The sequence below is a fragment of the Puma concolor genome, chromosome C1 (genome assembly GCF_028749965.1).
Source record: "Puma concolor isolate L17-30 chromosome C1, mPumCon1.1.hap2, whole genome shotgun sequence".
Lineage (NCBI taxonomy): Eukaryota > Metazoa > Chordata > Mammalia > Carnivora > Felidae > Puma > Puma concolor.
The window spans coordinates 222,387,565-222,401,776 of NC_141674.1; the positions used below are offsets into that span (position 1 = coordinate 222,387,565).

Consider the following 14,212-nt stretch of genomic DNA (forward strand, 5'->3'; position numbering starts at 1 on the left):
CCCCCCCCCCCCCATGCAAAGTCCGGGCTAGGCCTCCCATGGCTCACGCGACAGGGGCCGGGTCCCCTCTGCTCCTCACTTCCCTGCCTTGCAGGCCTGGCCCCCTTACCCTGCTCCCGAAACAGGCCCTGATCCCTATCCCGGGTCCTTGGACAGGCCCGCTCCCCAACCCTGCTCCCTGGGCAGACCCGGGCCCACCTGGCACACCGTCCCCACCGCCTACCCCCTGCATGCCCAGACACAGCCGATTTCGCCGGAGAAACAGCTTCCTTTGCCAGGGTCTCGAGTTTCTCCTTGTCTGGGATCGAGGAGGGAGGAGGAAGGGGGGTCCTCGGGGGCTCGCCGAGCCGGGGACGGGCTCCCACTAAGCCTGGGGGGGCTGGGGCCCCTCCAACGAGCACACAGTACCGGGAGAGCCGCCCGGGGTGCACGCCTGCAAGGGACAGACATGTGGGGGGGGGGGGGACAGCTGGAACAGGGAAGGGACGGCCGGGAGGAAGCAGCGGAATGGAAGCCGTTCGTCTCCGTCTCAATGTCCCTGCGACCTCAGGCCCCACGAGCCAGCGTGTGCTGCTTGGGCCCCTTCCAGCCAAACACTGAAGACTTTTGTGAGCCTGCTGTCAAACCGTTGCAGCTCGAAACTAGCCGAGGGGAGAGTATTTATACCACGTAAATCAGGCGACAGGTGTGTGTGGGAGAGTGTGAGTGTGTAAGCGCGTGGGGGGATGTGCAAGTGTGTGTATGTGAGAGCGTGTGAGCACGTGTGAGACGGCGTGTGAGAGTGCGGTGAGAGAGTGTGTGTGTGAGCGTGAGAGCGCATGTGCACAAGCGAGCTGCCTTACCAGCAGGCCTCTGCCTCAAGCGTGCAGGATTTAGGAGGCGGCCACCCTCATGGAGCGGGACCTGGGCGGGGCCTCGGGGAACAGCGAGTCCCACACCCGGCCGCTGGCATTCCTCGCGCACGGGACAGCCCCCTCCTCACCTTCTCCCGACAGACAAGGAGGCTCCGTGGCCATCTGATCTGGTTCACAGCCCCTGTGCCCTGGCCAGCCCTGCTGCACCCCAGCCAGCCCCCTGCACCCCGGCCAACCCGCTGCACCCCGGCCAGCCCCCTGCACCCGGCCAGCCCTGCTGCCCCAGCCAGCCCCCTGCACCCCGGCCAGCCCCCTGCACCCCGGCCAACCCCCTGCACCCCGGCTAGTCCTGCTGCCCCAGCCAGCCCCCTGCACCCCGGCCAGCCCCTTGCACCCGACCAGCCCCCTGCACCCCGGCTAGCCCTACTGCCCCAGCCAGCCCCCTGCACCCCGGCCAAACCCCTGCACCCCGGCCAGCCCCCTGCACCCGGCCAGCCCCCTGCACCCCGGCTAGCCCTGCTGCCCCAGCCAGCCCCCTGCACCCCGGCCAACCCCCTGCACCCCGGCCAACCCCCTGCACCCCGGCCAGCCCCCTGCACCCGGCCAGCCCTGCTGCCCCAGCCAGCCCCTTGCACCCCGGCCAACCCCCTGTACCCCGGCCAGCCCCCTGCACCCGGCCAGCCCTGCTGCACCCGGCCAGCCCCCTGCACCCCGGCCAGCCCCCTGCACCCGGCTAGCCCCCCTGCACCCCGGCCAGCCCCCTGCACCCCGGCCAACCCCCTGCACCCCGGCCAGTCCTGCTGCCCCAGCCAGCCCCCTGCACCCCGGCCAACCCCCTGCACCCCGGCCAACCCCCTGCACCCCGGCCAGCCCCCTGCACCCGGCCAGCCCTGCTGCCCCAGCCAGCCCCCTGCACCCCGGCCAGCCCCCTGCACCCCGGCCAGCCCCCTGCACCCGGCCAGCCCTGCTGCACCCGGCCAGCCCCCTTGCACCCCGGCCAGCCCCCTGCACCCCGGCCAGCCCCCTGCACCCGGCCAGCCCTGCTGCACCCGGCCAGCCCCCCTGCACCCCAGCCAGCCCCCTGCACCCCGGCCAGCCCCCTGCACCCCGGCCAACCCCCTGCACCCCGGCCAGCCCTGCTGCCCCAGCCAGCCCCCTGCACCCCGGCCAACCCCCTGCACCCCGGCCAACCCCCTGCACCCCGGCCAACCCTGCTACACCCGGCCAACCCCCTGCACCCCGGCCAGCCCCCTGCACCCGGCCAGCCCTGCTGCCCCAGCCAGCCCCCTGCACCCCGGCCAACCCTGCTGCACCCGGCCAGCCCTACTGCACCCCAGCCAACCCCCTGCACCCCGGCCAGCCCTGCTGCCCCAGCCAGCCCCCTGCACCCCGGCCAACCCCCTGCACCCCGGCCAGCCCTGCTGCACCCCGGCCAACCCTGCTGCACCCGGCCAGCCCTGCTGCACTCGGCCATCCCCCTGCACCTGGGACAACCCCCTGCATCCCGGCCAGCCCCCTGCACCCTGGCTAGCCCCTCTGCACCCCATCACTGTGCCCTCTTGATTCTGCAAGGCACAGCCCTCATCCACGTGTGCAAGGTCCGCCTCCCTGCTGGAACATCACCCCTGAGGGTGGTAAGAGCCTCTGTCCTGCCCCCTAGGGCTCCATGGGGAGAGTACTTTTTACTTGTTCCATGTAAATCACCAGCAGGTAGGTGAGTGTGTATGTGCGTGTGTGACACAGAGAGAGAGAGAGAGAGAGAGACAAAGAGGACACATGCCTGCAAGCTCGTGCCCAGCACACGCTTGCTGACAACATGAAGGGGCCCCCTGTCCACTTTCCTGCATGGCCACACGTGATGACAGGCCCTCACAGAGCCTCGGTTTCCCCGTCTGTGCCTCGGAAACGGTCCTCATCCCCATGGGGACAGCAAACAAGGTCACCACTGTGACCCTGTGAGCGGAATGGCCATGGTGACCCTATCGGGTGGCAGGCATCCAGGAGAGAAGGCAGCTGTCCCAGGGCTCCTCCCTGACACCGCATCGGCTGTTCCTCCCATGAACAGGCCTGCAGCGGCACCACTGCCTCCTCAGCCACTGCCGAGTTCCCTTCGGTGGTCTTCTGTTCCCAGTTTCACTCTATTTGGAGCCAAGAACATTCTAGAACAGTGATGGCAAATAGGGACTGACTTAGATGAATTAGGTGTTTGCAACACCTGGGTCTGTGCACAGGGCTGCTGGTTGACAAAGGCCTTTGGGAGAAAGACCACTATGAGCAGAGGAGAAGGGTCCGGAATATTCCAGCATACCATCCAGAATGGCGGTGCATTGCCTGATGCCCACCAGGACGAGCTCGCCAGCATCCAGGAGGAGGGCTGGAGGCAGGAAGGTCGGGCTGGGTGTGGGCCTGTGGGGCCTGGCAGGGCTGGGGGCAGGCCCTGGATGATCAGCCCTGCCATGGCCTTCTGCTCCAGAGGCAGTGTCCTGGGTGAACAGCGTCCTCCCCAAATTCACATCTACCTGGAACCCCAGAAAGTGACCTTTGGAAAAAAGGTCTTGGCAGATGTAATTAGTTAGGATGAGATCATGCAGATTAGGGTGGGCCGTACATTCAGTGACCGGGGTCCTTGTAAAAAAGGAAAGCACAGACAGACAAGCAGACACGTAGGGAAAAGGCCACGTGAGGACGGAGGCAAGCCCAGGCCCGCTGGCAGCCCCCACAGGCAGGAGACAGGCCAGGAACGGATGCTCGCAGAGCCTCAGAGGAAGCCGGCCCCATGGACAGCCTGATCTCACACTTCTGGTTTCTGGGAAAATAATTTCCATCCCAGCTTTTTTTTCCTGGGAAAATGAATTTTCCCACTGGTGCAGAGGGTCCAGGAATGAAGGCCAGTCTGAAATGGACACAAGAGACGCTGAGATCCAGGCCCAGCCTCGCTTCGGGGCCCCAGGGGTACAGGGGCAGGGGTGGGGGGCCCCCAATCCTGAGGGTTCCTCTGTATAGCCGGGACTCAGAAGACAGCAAACCCTTCCAGAAGTTTCAGTCTGTTCTTATGTAAAGCGGGGATGTGGGGGTATTCACAGGACCTCTGTACCCGAGTAACCTACACCAGACCTGCCACGTAGGCACAGAAGCGTACGCTGCGTACGATTTGGTTGGCTCGCAAAATTACTAGTTTTGGAATGTTCCAGTGAACCGTATTGTTCATCCAGGCAGTGAGTATGGGACGACAAATTAAGTTCACCTCTAAATGCTTCTAATCTGCGCCTCACGATGGAGGTTCAAGGGGTACATTTAGGGACGTGGCATCTCCTGTGCACACCTAGTCTTGAGGTTCAAGAAATATGTCACATCCCTGACACTCACGGCCTGGCACCGGATGCCGTTGGGCAAATCCACTTTCGGAGCCCACCGGGTGTATCACTGGGGAGAGTGGCTCCCTGCTCCACACTTCTCTGCTGGCCCTCGAGGCCTTGCACAGCCTTACCCAGCGGAACATCGTCCCCACCCCTTCCCATAGGCCCCACAGACACTGGCAAGGTGGCCGCCCAAACCCCGCCTCCATGGGTGTACACCCACCTGCGCTGCTCTGCCCCGGGGCGGCCAGGAATAAAGCCCGTCCTGCCCTCTGACCCCGCTCCTCAGACACGCTCTTCTGTGCTAAGGGCTGGAGGGCACTCTCCTTGCCTCTGGGTTTCCTCAGCCTTCACCCCCACTTCTGACCTGGCTTCTAGCACTTTCTATCAGTACCATCACTGCTTTGTTTTCTCTGAAAATGAAAATAGCTTCCAAAGCAAGTGTCCTGATTATCCATTCTTCTGACACTCCTCTCCCTCCCTGTCTGTCTCTTCATCTCTGTCTCTCTCTCTGCCTCTCAGGCCAGAGGTAGGTCAGAGTTTTCACCCCCCACGGCCCATCATCTCCTCCAGCCATTTGCTTCCGTGACACCCATCCCATTCTGTCCTAGACCACTCCCAAGTTCCAGGGGAGACAGGGGTCCGACTCTGATGTTTTGTTCTTTCTGTTTATTCTGCAGGCTCTTACAGGGTTTGGTTGCCTGTGAACCCCTCAGGCCAAGACCCTCAGCTACTGTCTAAGGTGGCGACTGTGCTGGTCAGGCCTGGCCCAGGTGTGAGCAGGGACCCCCACAGTCATTCCCGGTGTCCTGGGTCATCCAACACTGACATGACAGACCCTGTCAGCTCCTTGGGCCGGTGTCCACTGCCCATCCAGGGCCAGAGCCCCTACTAGAGGTCGCAGTTCCCACCAGGGGCCACCGTTCTCACTCAAGAGATCACAGTTCCCACCCAAGAGGTCACCTTCCCACCCTGGGTCACGGTTCCCGCCAGGGGTCACGGTTCTCACCAGGGGTCACGGTCCTCACCAGGGGTCACGGTTCTCACCAGGGGTCACGGTTCCCACCAGGGGTCATGGTTCCTACCAGGGATCACGGTTCCCACCAGGGGTCGTGGTTCCCACCCAGGGGTCCCAGTTCTTGTGCAGCTCTTGGCTTCCCACCTCTAAGGTGAGAGTCACCCTCCTGAGCACCTTCTCTGGCCGCGAGGAAAACAGGCCCCTGGACCGACCCTCAGCTCACGCTGGGGAGACGCCGGACAGGCAGCCAGCCTCTGAGGACAATGACTCAGAGATGCATTCTCTAGGTCAGGGGGTCCCGGCGACCAGCCCCTGCCGCCTGTGATGCCCCCTGCCCCCCAGGCATCAGCGCCCTCCGCATTTCCACGTTGTCTCCCCACGTGTCACGGACCACTTCCCCGGTAAACCCTTCTGAATCCTCCCGTCAGGGTCTGCTTCCAGGGACCAAGTGGAGGCGACTCGGTTCCTAAAAGCCACGACAAAACCCGGGGGCCTCCACAACCTGCCCACACGGACGAAGGGACGTAGGGCGCCACCTCCCGGCCCCTCCCCCTCCCACGGAGCCTAAAGGGGCCCAGAACATTCCCAGAGACTCCCCAGTCCTCACACCCTCCACACGCCCTGAGTGTCCCTCCCCTCGGCCAGCCCCTCCCTCCAACCTGGTGGCTAACAGGCGGGGTAGGGTTACGTGGGGGTGCAGGGCACCCGAGGACGGGCGAGGCCTCCATCCACCCCACGACCTGAGGACGAGGCGCGGAGTGAGCAGCTGGCATCGAGCACACAGGACAGCTTGTACCCCCGGAGCCCGCAGGTGGACGGCTGCCTTAGCCGCTTGAGGGACCTTGGGGGCAAAGCGCCTGGCTGAGCCCTGAATTCTCATCGTACGTCAGCGGTTGTGGGGACAGGCTATCAATCAGCGGGAGATATCAGCCAAACACGGCTGCAGTTTCCACGGGACCCTAGACAAGCCCCGCTAACCCACGGGTGGGAAGCAAGGTGTGGGGGGCCTTCCAGGTGGCTGGAGGTGGGGGGGTCTGGCAATGCTCTGCTCAGGCTGTGAGACCTCCGGGCTACGCGCTGTGCTCTGCCTGCAGGCGTCTGCACGCGTGCTGACACTCAACATGAAAGTGCAAAGCAAAAGAGCAAAGGACAAGCTCGGAGAGAGTGCTCCCCAGACTCGGAGTGAGTGCTCCCCGGACTTGGAGTGAGTGCTCCCCTGGACTCCAGCAGCCTGTGTGTGCCCTAAAGAAACCCTTCGGGGCACATCTGAGCGTGAAACCATCATCTTATCTCTTACTGTCCACGTGTTGACTGCAGGCCTCCTACTCAGGCAGTTTTGAGGCGACTTACAGTCACAAGGCCAAAGGACAGACAGAAATAAAAGAACGTGTCAATGGAGGGCAGCTGAAACAAGATGAGAGACCAGTAACCTCGCGTACTGGGTTGGAAAGCATGCCCCCAAATTCACGTCCACCCTGAGCCTCAGAACATGACCTTATTTGGAAACAAGGCTGTTGAAGATGTAACTAGTCGTTACCATGAGATCAGACTGGATTAGGGTGGGTCCTATATCCAGTGATCAGCGGGGTTTTGTCTTGGTCGGGCTTTTAGTTAAAATATAGTGCGATACCGGTTTCGGGAACAGAAATTCAGTGATTCGTCACTCACGTGGGATACCCAGCGCTCGTCCCAACAAGTGTCCTCCTTAATGCCCATCCCCCGCCCACCTCCCAGGCAATCCGTGCTGTCACGTGACGGTCACCTGAAGATGCCGGCTACAGGCCCAGATGGCCAGACCAGCAGAAGCCGCCTCCTCTAGGACCTCAGAGGCAGCACGGCCCTGTCAGTGCCTTGATCTCCGACACTGGCCTTCAGAACCGGGAGAGGACACATCTCCGTCACTTTAGCCTTCCCGCCCCACTGGTGATTGGCCACTGCTGCCCCCAGGGAGCCAACACACCAGGTGGACAAGGAGGGAGGTGGGGGCCAGGGCGGCTGCTGTGTCTTGCGGGGGAGGCCCAGGACCCTTGGCCCTGAGCGCCAGTAGCCGACGACAACGCCGTCACGACCCATACTCACTGGTGGTGCTTCCAGACATCTGGATGATGCACTTGGAGTCTCGGCTCATCTCCCTGGAATTGAAGGGGCGGACACGCACCGCCACCTTCACCGAGGCCCCGGCCATCTCTCCGGCCTTCGTTGGTCACCCTCAGCAGCGCTGGGAGCCCTGGCGAGGGCGGAGACACCTTGGGAGAAAGGGAGACACGAATTAGAAGCAATATCCAAAAGGCAGAATAGTGTTTCCAGTTGGGGACTGAACCTTCTCCCTTCCGAAATCCCCCTAAGTGATACGTGCATGTGGTGCCACACCACAGGGGCCAGGAACTGGAGAGGGCGGCCAAAGATGCGAAACACCACACGTTTTAGACAAGAAAGAAGACAGGATGAGCGGAGCCTGGCTTAGCGAGCCTGGGAAATCCAGAGCCCAACAAGAAATAAGCCGATTCACGCCGCGGGACCTGGGAAGACTCTAGGTGCCTCCGAAGGCTCGCGTCTGGGTGGGATCAAAGGCGGGTGTTTGTGGAAAATCAGCATTAAACCTGTTATGGGTTGACTTACGTCCCGTCAAAATTCCTGCGTTGAAGTCCTAAACCCCAGGAACTCAGAACGTGGCCTTATCTGGCGACGGGGCCCTTGCAGATGTTCCTGGTTAAGATGAGGTCACACTGGAGTCGGATGAGCCCCCGACCCAATACAGAGTCCTTATAAAAAGACACAGAGACACAAGGAGAGTGCCATGTGGAGACAAAGGCAGAGATCGGGGCGATGCCTCCACAGGCTAAGGAACGGCAAAGGTGACAGCAAACACCAGGAGCTGGAAAGCCCAGAACAGTCTCCCTGACGGCCTCAGTAGGAACCAGCCCTGTTCACACCTGATGGGTTTCCGGCCTCCGGACCGGGAGACAATATGTCTCTGTTCTCTGAGCCAGCGATCTGTGGAACTTTGTTACAGCAGCTCGGGCAGGCCGGTGAGGACCCCTAGCCCCCCACCCTCCCCCTGCGGACATCCAGGACCCTGCCCTCCACCACCACTGGGCAGGAGGTCAGAGGCCCTGCCCGGCCCGGGGCGCCCGAGAGCCGGACGAGGGCAGGTGCGGAGCGCCCACTGGAGAGGGGCTGAACGAAGGCCACGGAAATGCCGGGCGGCGGGAACCCCGTGCAGGGCTCTCGTCTGGGGAAAGCAGTCAGGACCATACCCTCTGGCAAGAAACAGAGGCTAAAACAACCAGACAATGAACGCAACAGCAAGAGACAGTGCAGGGAACAGAAAGAAAGTATTTTCTTAATGCCTTGTAACTAATGTTCTCAGAAAGGAAAGCTACCAGGTCCGCGAGCGAGGGGAGGACGCTATTTGTAAGAGGACCATTTAACGAATAAGGCAGTTCTTCGAAATGAAAACAGAAACTTTAAAAGTTGGAATTACCAATTTTCCATGAAAGGGGACGGACAGAATTTGAGGGTCAGTGAAAAGCAGCCACTGAAGAGATAATTCAAGCAAACCTCCCCGGACTGTCAGTCCCGTCTCCGAATTCAAAGGGCCTACCCACCCTGCCGGCCGTAAAACGTCACACACCAGGCAAATCGTGAAATTTCAGAACTTCAGGCTTAAAGGGAAGATTCCATAAGCTTCCTGAGGCACAACAGACCACAGAGGATGGAGAATCAGAGCGGTATCTGTATCTCCTCGGCCACATGGTGATGAAGAGACGCTTCCAAACTGCCGAGGAGAGGTGTCCTGCCACCTCCAGTTCTAAACGCAGCTGAACTGCCAGTCGAGTGCGAGGAGAACGAAGACCCGGAAGACTGTGGAACATGCCGGGATCTGTGCTCCGGCAAGTGCGGGAGCGAACAGGGGAACGTGAGGAAGACGCGGGTCCAGGCCCAGGGGATGGCGCAGGGGGTCCCAGGAGGACACTGGGGCTGCCTCAGGGGGACACCCCTGATGGGAGGGGACATCAGTGACGCCAGCGGGAGGGAGGCTAGGTCCGAGGCCAGGGAGAAGTGGCCGTCAGAGTGTCACAGGGTTTGACGAGAGCAGAGGAGGCACGTGCGGAGCAGAGAAGGGTCCTTACTGGTCCTACCGCTGCAAACACAAAGTTCTAACTCAGGAACCGCACAGGAAATGCGGCAGGAAGACGGGGATGGAGTTGTCGGGCCGGGGTGGGGGGGTGGTCTCTGCTGGAGCGATGCTATGGGACAGCTGAACCTCCAGAGTGGCTAAACCCAGGGGCGCCCGGGGGGGCTCCGTCGGTTAAGCCCCCGACTCAGCTCAGGTCGTGATCTCACGGTTTTGGGGTTCGCGCCCCACATCGGGTTCTGTGCTGACAGCACAGAGACTGCTTGGGATTCTCTTTCTCTCTCCCTCTCTCTCTGTCCCTCCCACACTCACACGCTCTCTCGCGCTCAAAATAAATCAACATTAAAGGCAAAAAAACAGATTAGCTAAATCCAGAAACCAAAGAAGTGGCCACCTGAGCGGACTTGAGAGACGGGGGAGCACACACCAGAGCCGGGAGCGGGGAGGGGGGGGCAAGCGGGGCCGTCCCTCTGTCCCTCTGTCCCTGCCGAGGAGCCTCAGCCCCGCTGCCTCGGGTGCCACGTCCACATGTGCTACTTGGTGAGAAGTTTAGGAACCAACCAAAGGACGACAAGCAGGACAGACACGGTTGCTGGAGCCCCGGCGCCACCAGGCCTGCTCTGTGACAACCTCGGCAAGTGCGAGGCCGACCTTCACGTCCCTTTGGAGGTCAGCCTCACACTCACGCCAAGGAAGCGGCTCCCCGAGGATGCAGGCCCGGGTTGGGCTCCCGCCAGCTGGACACGACAGCGTCTGGGCGCTGGAAGCGCTGGAAGCCCACAGGCCAGGGGCGGGCGAACAGTCTTTGCGGCAAGACCCGGGCGAGACGGGACAGGAGGAAGGAGGCCGAGGACGGGGCCGCGGGGGGAGCAGGCCTGTGCCTGTTGGGGGGCACATGACACCTCATCGTCCCGTGCGGGAGGCGGCCCCTGCGCATCCCCCTGCCCACCCTGCGTGCCCAGACTGAGGCTCCTGGAGGGAGCCCCGGAAGCGGGGCGGGCGCGGGTGGGCAGGACTCACGGCGGAGCACAGGCCGCCAGCCCTCCCTCCAGGCCTCGATGCCAGCGAGGCGCCGGTGAGCTTCCTCCAGACATCGGACTGTGCTCGACTCCCCGCGTGCCAAGGGGGGCAGAGAAAGAAGCCGCCTGGGGGACCCCGGGGAAGCCGGGGGCGGGGTGGGGGGATGCACGCACAGGGGTGCGGGGACTGGCACAAGGGGACGATCCCATGATGCCGGTGCACACAGAGCCCCAAACCCCACCCGGTGGGGGGGAAGGGGTGAATATTCACAGGAATCACAAAGGTACAGAAAAATCTTGTTTTCCCTAAAGCCACAGCTGCCGAAGACCAGATGACTCACCGGCAAGCCTCCCGAGGCAGAGACGGGGCCTGTGGAGATGCACGCGTCCCCTCACGGCCAGTGGGCCCAGGGAAGCTTCCAGGGGGTCCCGGGAACAGAACCACCTTCACGCATCTGTTTCCACAGAAAATGCTGCCAACCGGGTCTCTGAGGTGCTGTCTCTTGAGCGCCCCCAGCCACAGTCCCCAGGCCCCAGACGCCAGGACAAGGCAGGGCCCGGAATGAAGAGGGTGGGGCAGCCACAGGCAGCAGCAGACATAGAGCCCCGGTGCCCTCAGACTCACGCTCCTGAGCCCTGGCCTAGCCCATCTGGCCAGGGACCCGGCGGGCACGCAGGCAGCGGGCACAGCCGTCGTGAGACACAGATGCTCTTGGAGCGGGAGCGTGACCCTTAGGTAGTCTGGGCCTTCGAGGCATCGAGAAGGGTCGTCAAGGTGTGCTTCAAAATCGAACAGGGTTCCAGAGTCTCCTACCACACCCTACACCCTGGGGTTCTCGCTGGCAGCCGCAACCACGAGTATGGCCTCCACACTAGCAGGGAAGGAAACGATTCGCTCGAGAGCAGATCGAAAGGACGGGGCAGGCAGCCCTCGGCAACGAGACAGGGGTCTGCGTGTCGGCGTCACGGGCCACTGCGCACGGCTCGTGCCGAAGGCGCCTGGGGTATTCCCGAAGCCACATCGACGTCCATTGATGAGGAGCAAATTGCGTCATAGACAACTAGGGGCAAAGCAGGGACCGGAGGACCCGGTCCAGGTCCTGCCTTTACCCCTGTGACTTGACCCCTGGGCCTCGGTTTACCCACCTGTGAAATGACAGGCTGAGGTGGGGGGCCCCCAAAGTGAGTCGGAGTCTCGGGTCCCGGGCCCCTGAGGCAGAAAACTCCCTGCGGAACTCTGCTGCCGCCGTGGCCGCGGTGATAGGCCGTCCCCACAGGGCGCTGCCGGGGCTGCCGGCCTGAGGCTGCGGCGGGCCACCCCAGGGGGGCTGGGGACCCGAGGGACGGGCCCCTGGGGACACAGAGAGGGACAAGCTCGGGGCAGAGAGCTGGTGTTTACAGGAACGGCCAGAAGCGCCGGGAAACAACTCAGCCCCACCCGGAGAGGCGCTCGGGGCTTCAGCCGTCCGAAATGAACTCACACGCCCGTTTAGCTGCGAACCCCCCGTCACTGGAGGCATCCAAGTAGAGCAAGGGCTCGGGGACAGGTCTTCAGACTCGCCCACACTGAGGCTCCACGAAATCCGCCCTCCCGGAAGGGGCACCTCCTGCCTCACCCTCCTCACCTGCGACTCCCACCCTCAGGAGAATCTGCCCCAAAGACCCGTTTCCAGCAAGGACCCAACCCCCGCCCGTGACGACCTCTGGGGACCCGGGACCAAGAGCAGAGGGGGCCTGCGGCGTGTCCCGGGGCCTCTCGGTGCAGGCGGAGGGGAGCCCCCCGGGGACGGGGACCGGTGCAGGTTTCAGGCGATAAACTCCCAGGCCCTCTCAGGGCCAGGGCCTCGACCCCTCAGAACTCCCCGGAACACGGAGCGGAACCCATCCCCTCAGGCAGCCTCAGCTCTTCCACAGGCTGCAGGGAGAGCAGGAAGCCCAGGGCAGCCGACCGCGGAGGGCCAGCAAGCGCAGGACGCGAGCGGGAGCCCGGGCGGATGGAGGGGAGCAGGGGTCTGGGCTCGCCCCGCCACACCCCGGCACCCCTTACAGCCGCAGCGCTTGTCCACACAGCCCCGAGCGCTCCCAATAATTTCCCCTTCCTCCCTCCGCGAGTGACCACCCAGGCGGGAACTGGAGGGACGTGCCTCCCTGACAATCTGCTTCCTCATGCTGGAAAATCTCTGTGCCCTTGAAACGGGGAAAAGTCTTAGGACATTCCAGCCGGGGTGGGAAGAGCGAGACCAAGGTCACGAATTCCTGGGGAGAATGTAAATTGGAAAGCCATTTCTAGCATTTACCAGCGTGCCTTGTGCCCTAAAAAAGGAGGCTGGGGCGCCTGGGTGGCTCAGTCAGTGAAGCGTCCGACTCCTGGTTCGGCTCAGGTCACGATCTCGAGGTCTGTGGGTTTGAGCCCCATCGGGCTCCGCACTGACAGTGCTTGGGACTCTGTCTCCCCCTCTGTCTCTCAAAATAAATAAGTAAACATTAAAAAAGAGGCTATATCTGTAGAGTAAGTAATGTTCAGCACCGAAATAGGAAATCATTAGGAATGAGGAAAATATTTACAAGAGCAGATGTTCAATTCAATATTGCAAAATTTTCAGCTCTCCCCAAATTTAGCTACATTATTTCAGTGCGATTCCAATAAGCAAAATACTCCAACGGGATTTTCAGTGGCATGTTGCAAAAGTTCGAAAGACAGCTGTGGAAAATAAGGACAAAGGGCATATCCTACCAGGTATCAGACTCGCTGTAAAGCTACAAGTTGCGAAGTCCAGTAATGACACAGGCACAGAGATCAACAGAAAAGACTAAGCCTGACCAGAGACAGACGATAAAACAGCATTTCAGGTAACGGGGTGAGGCTGGTATTGGAACCATTGGTTCCCCCATATTAAAAAATAGAGCTAAAGGGGTGCCTGGGGGGCTCAGTCGGTTGAGCATCTGACTTCGGCTCAGGTCATGATCTCTCGGTTCATGAGTTCGAGCCCCGCGCCGGGCTCTGTGCTGACAGCTGGGAGCCTGGAGCCTGCTTCAGATTCTGTGTCTCCCTCTCTCTGCCCCTCCCCCACTCATGCTCGGTCTCTCTTACTCAAAAATAAATATTTTTAAAAATTAAAAAATAGAGCAAGAACTTTGCTTTTGAAAGCATTGCAAGAACGAAGACCACGCTTACGGCTCTGGGGTAGAGACCGTGCATTAGCACGAAGCCCGGAAAGCAGAGCAGGCAGCAGAACGGCCGTCAGCACAGCAGTGCCCCTCCCACCATGCCCAGCTAGAGAAGGTGGGTAAAATCTTACAATCTGTTGGAAGCAATCAAAGAGCTACTGAAACCATGCAGGCGAGGAGGCCAAGATTCCGGAGATGGGGGGCTGCCAGGGCAGGAGACAACATTCCAGCACTCCGCAGCACTTTCTCCTTAAATGCATTTGCATTCTGGGCACAGGGCAAGAGGCTGGGAATCTGGAGTCTTCCCAGGCAGAGGGCCGTTGCCGAGGGATGGAGAAACGCGCTGAGCTTTTGGTCAAAAGAAGCACACTTGAGAGACCAAGATCCCAGGAGAAAGAAGGAGTGGGGAACTTCGCTTGGCCAGTTCAAGCCTTAAGACGTGTGCCGAACTCTGAGGGTCTGAGGGGTGGAGTTTAAAATCTCAAGCAGAAAGCTTCTAAAAATCCACCAGGAGTCTTTTGCGGTCTCGGGTGTTAAGGAGACAGGGATTAGCATTCAGGATCCTCTTGGTGATCACACCGCAGCCTGGTTTGAAAGCCCGGGGAAGCACACAGTCTAAAGGGAGGGCAGAGCCACAGGGAGGATTAACCTTACCCAAA

The 14,212-nt window shown here is 61.3% G+C and overlaps 1 protein-coding gene across 24 annotated transcripts in view; it reads right to left on the bottom strand.

Moving 5' to 3' along the window:
• KIF1A (kinesin family member 1A) overlaps window positions 1–14,212 on the bottom strand; it is a 100,706-nt gene that overhangs the window by 67,309 nt on the left and 19,185 nt on the right. For all 24 annotated transcript variants that reach the window (XM_086720143.1, XM_086720152.1, XM_086720153.1 and 21 more), the window contains exon 2: window positions 7,308–7,474. In XM_086720143.1, coding sequence (XP_086576269.1) covers window positions 7,308–7,413 — 106 coding nt within the window. In that variant the 5' untranslated portion in view covers window positions 7,414–7,474. The remainder of the gene's footprint in view (window positions 1–7,307; window positions 7,475–14,212) is intronic.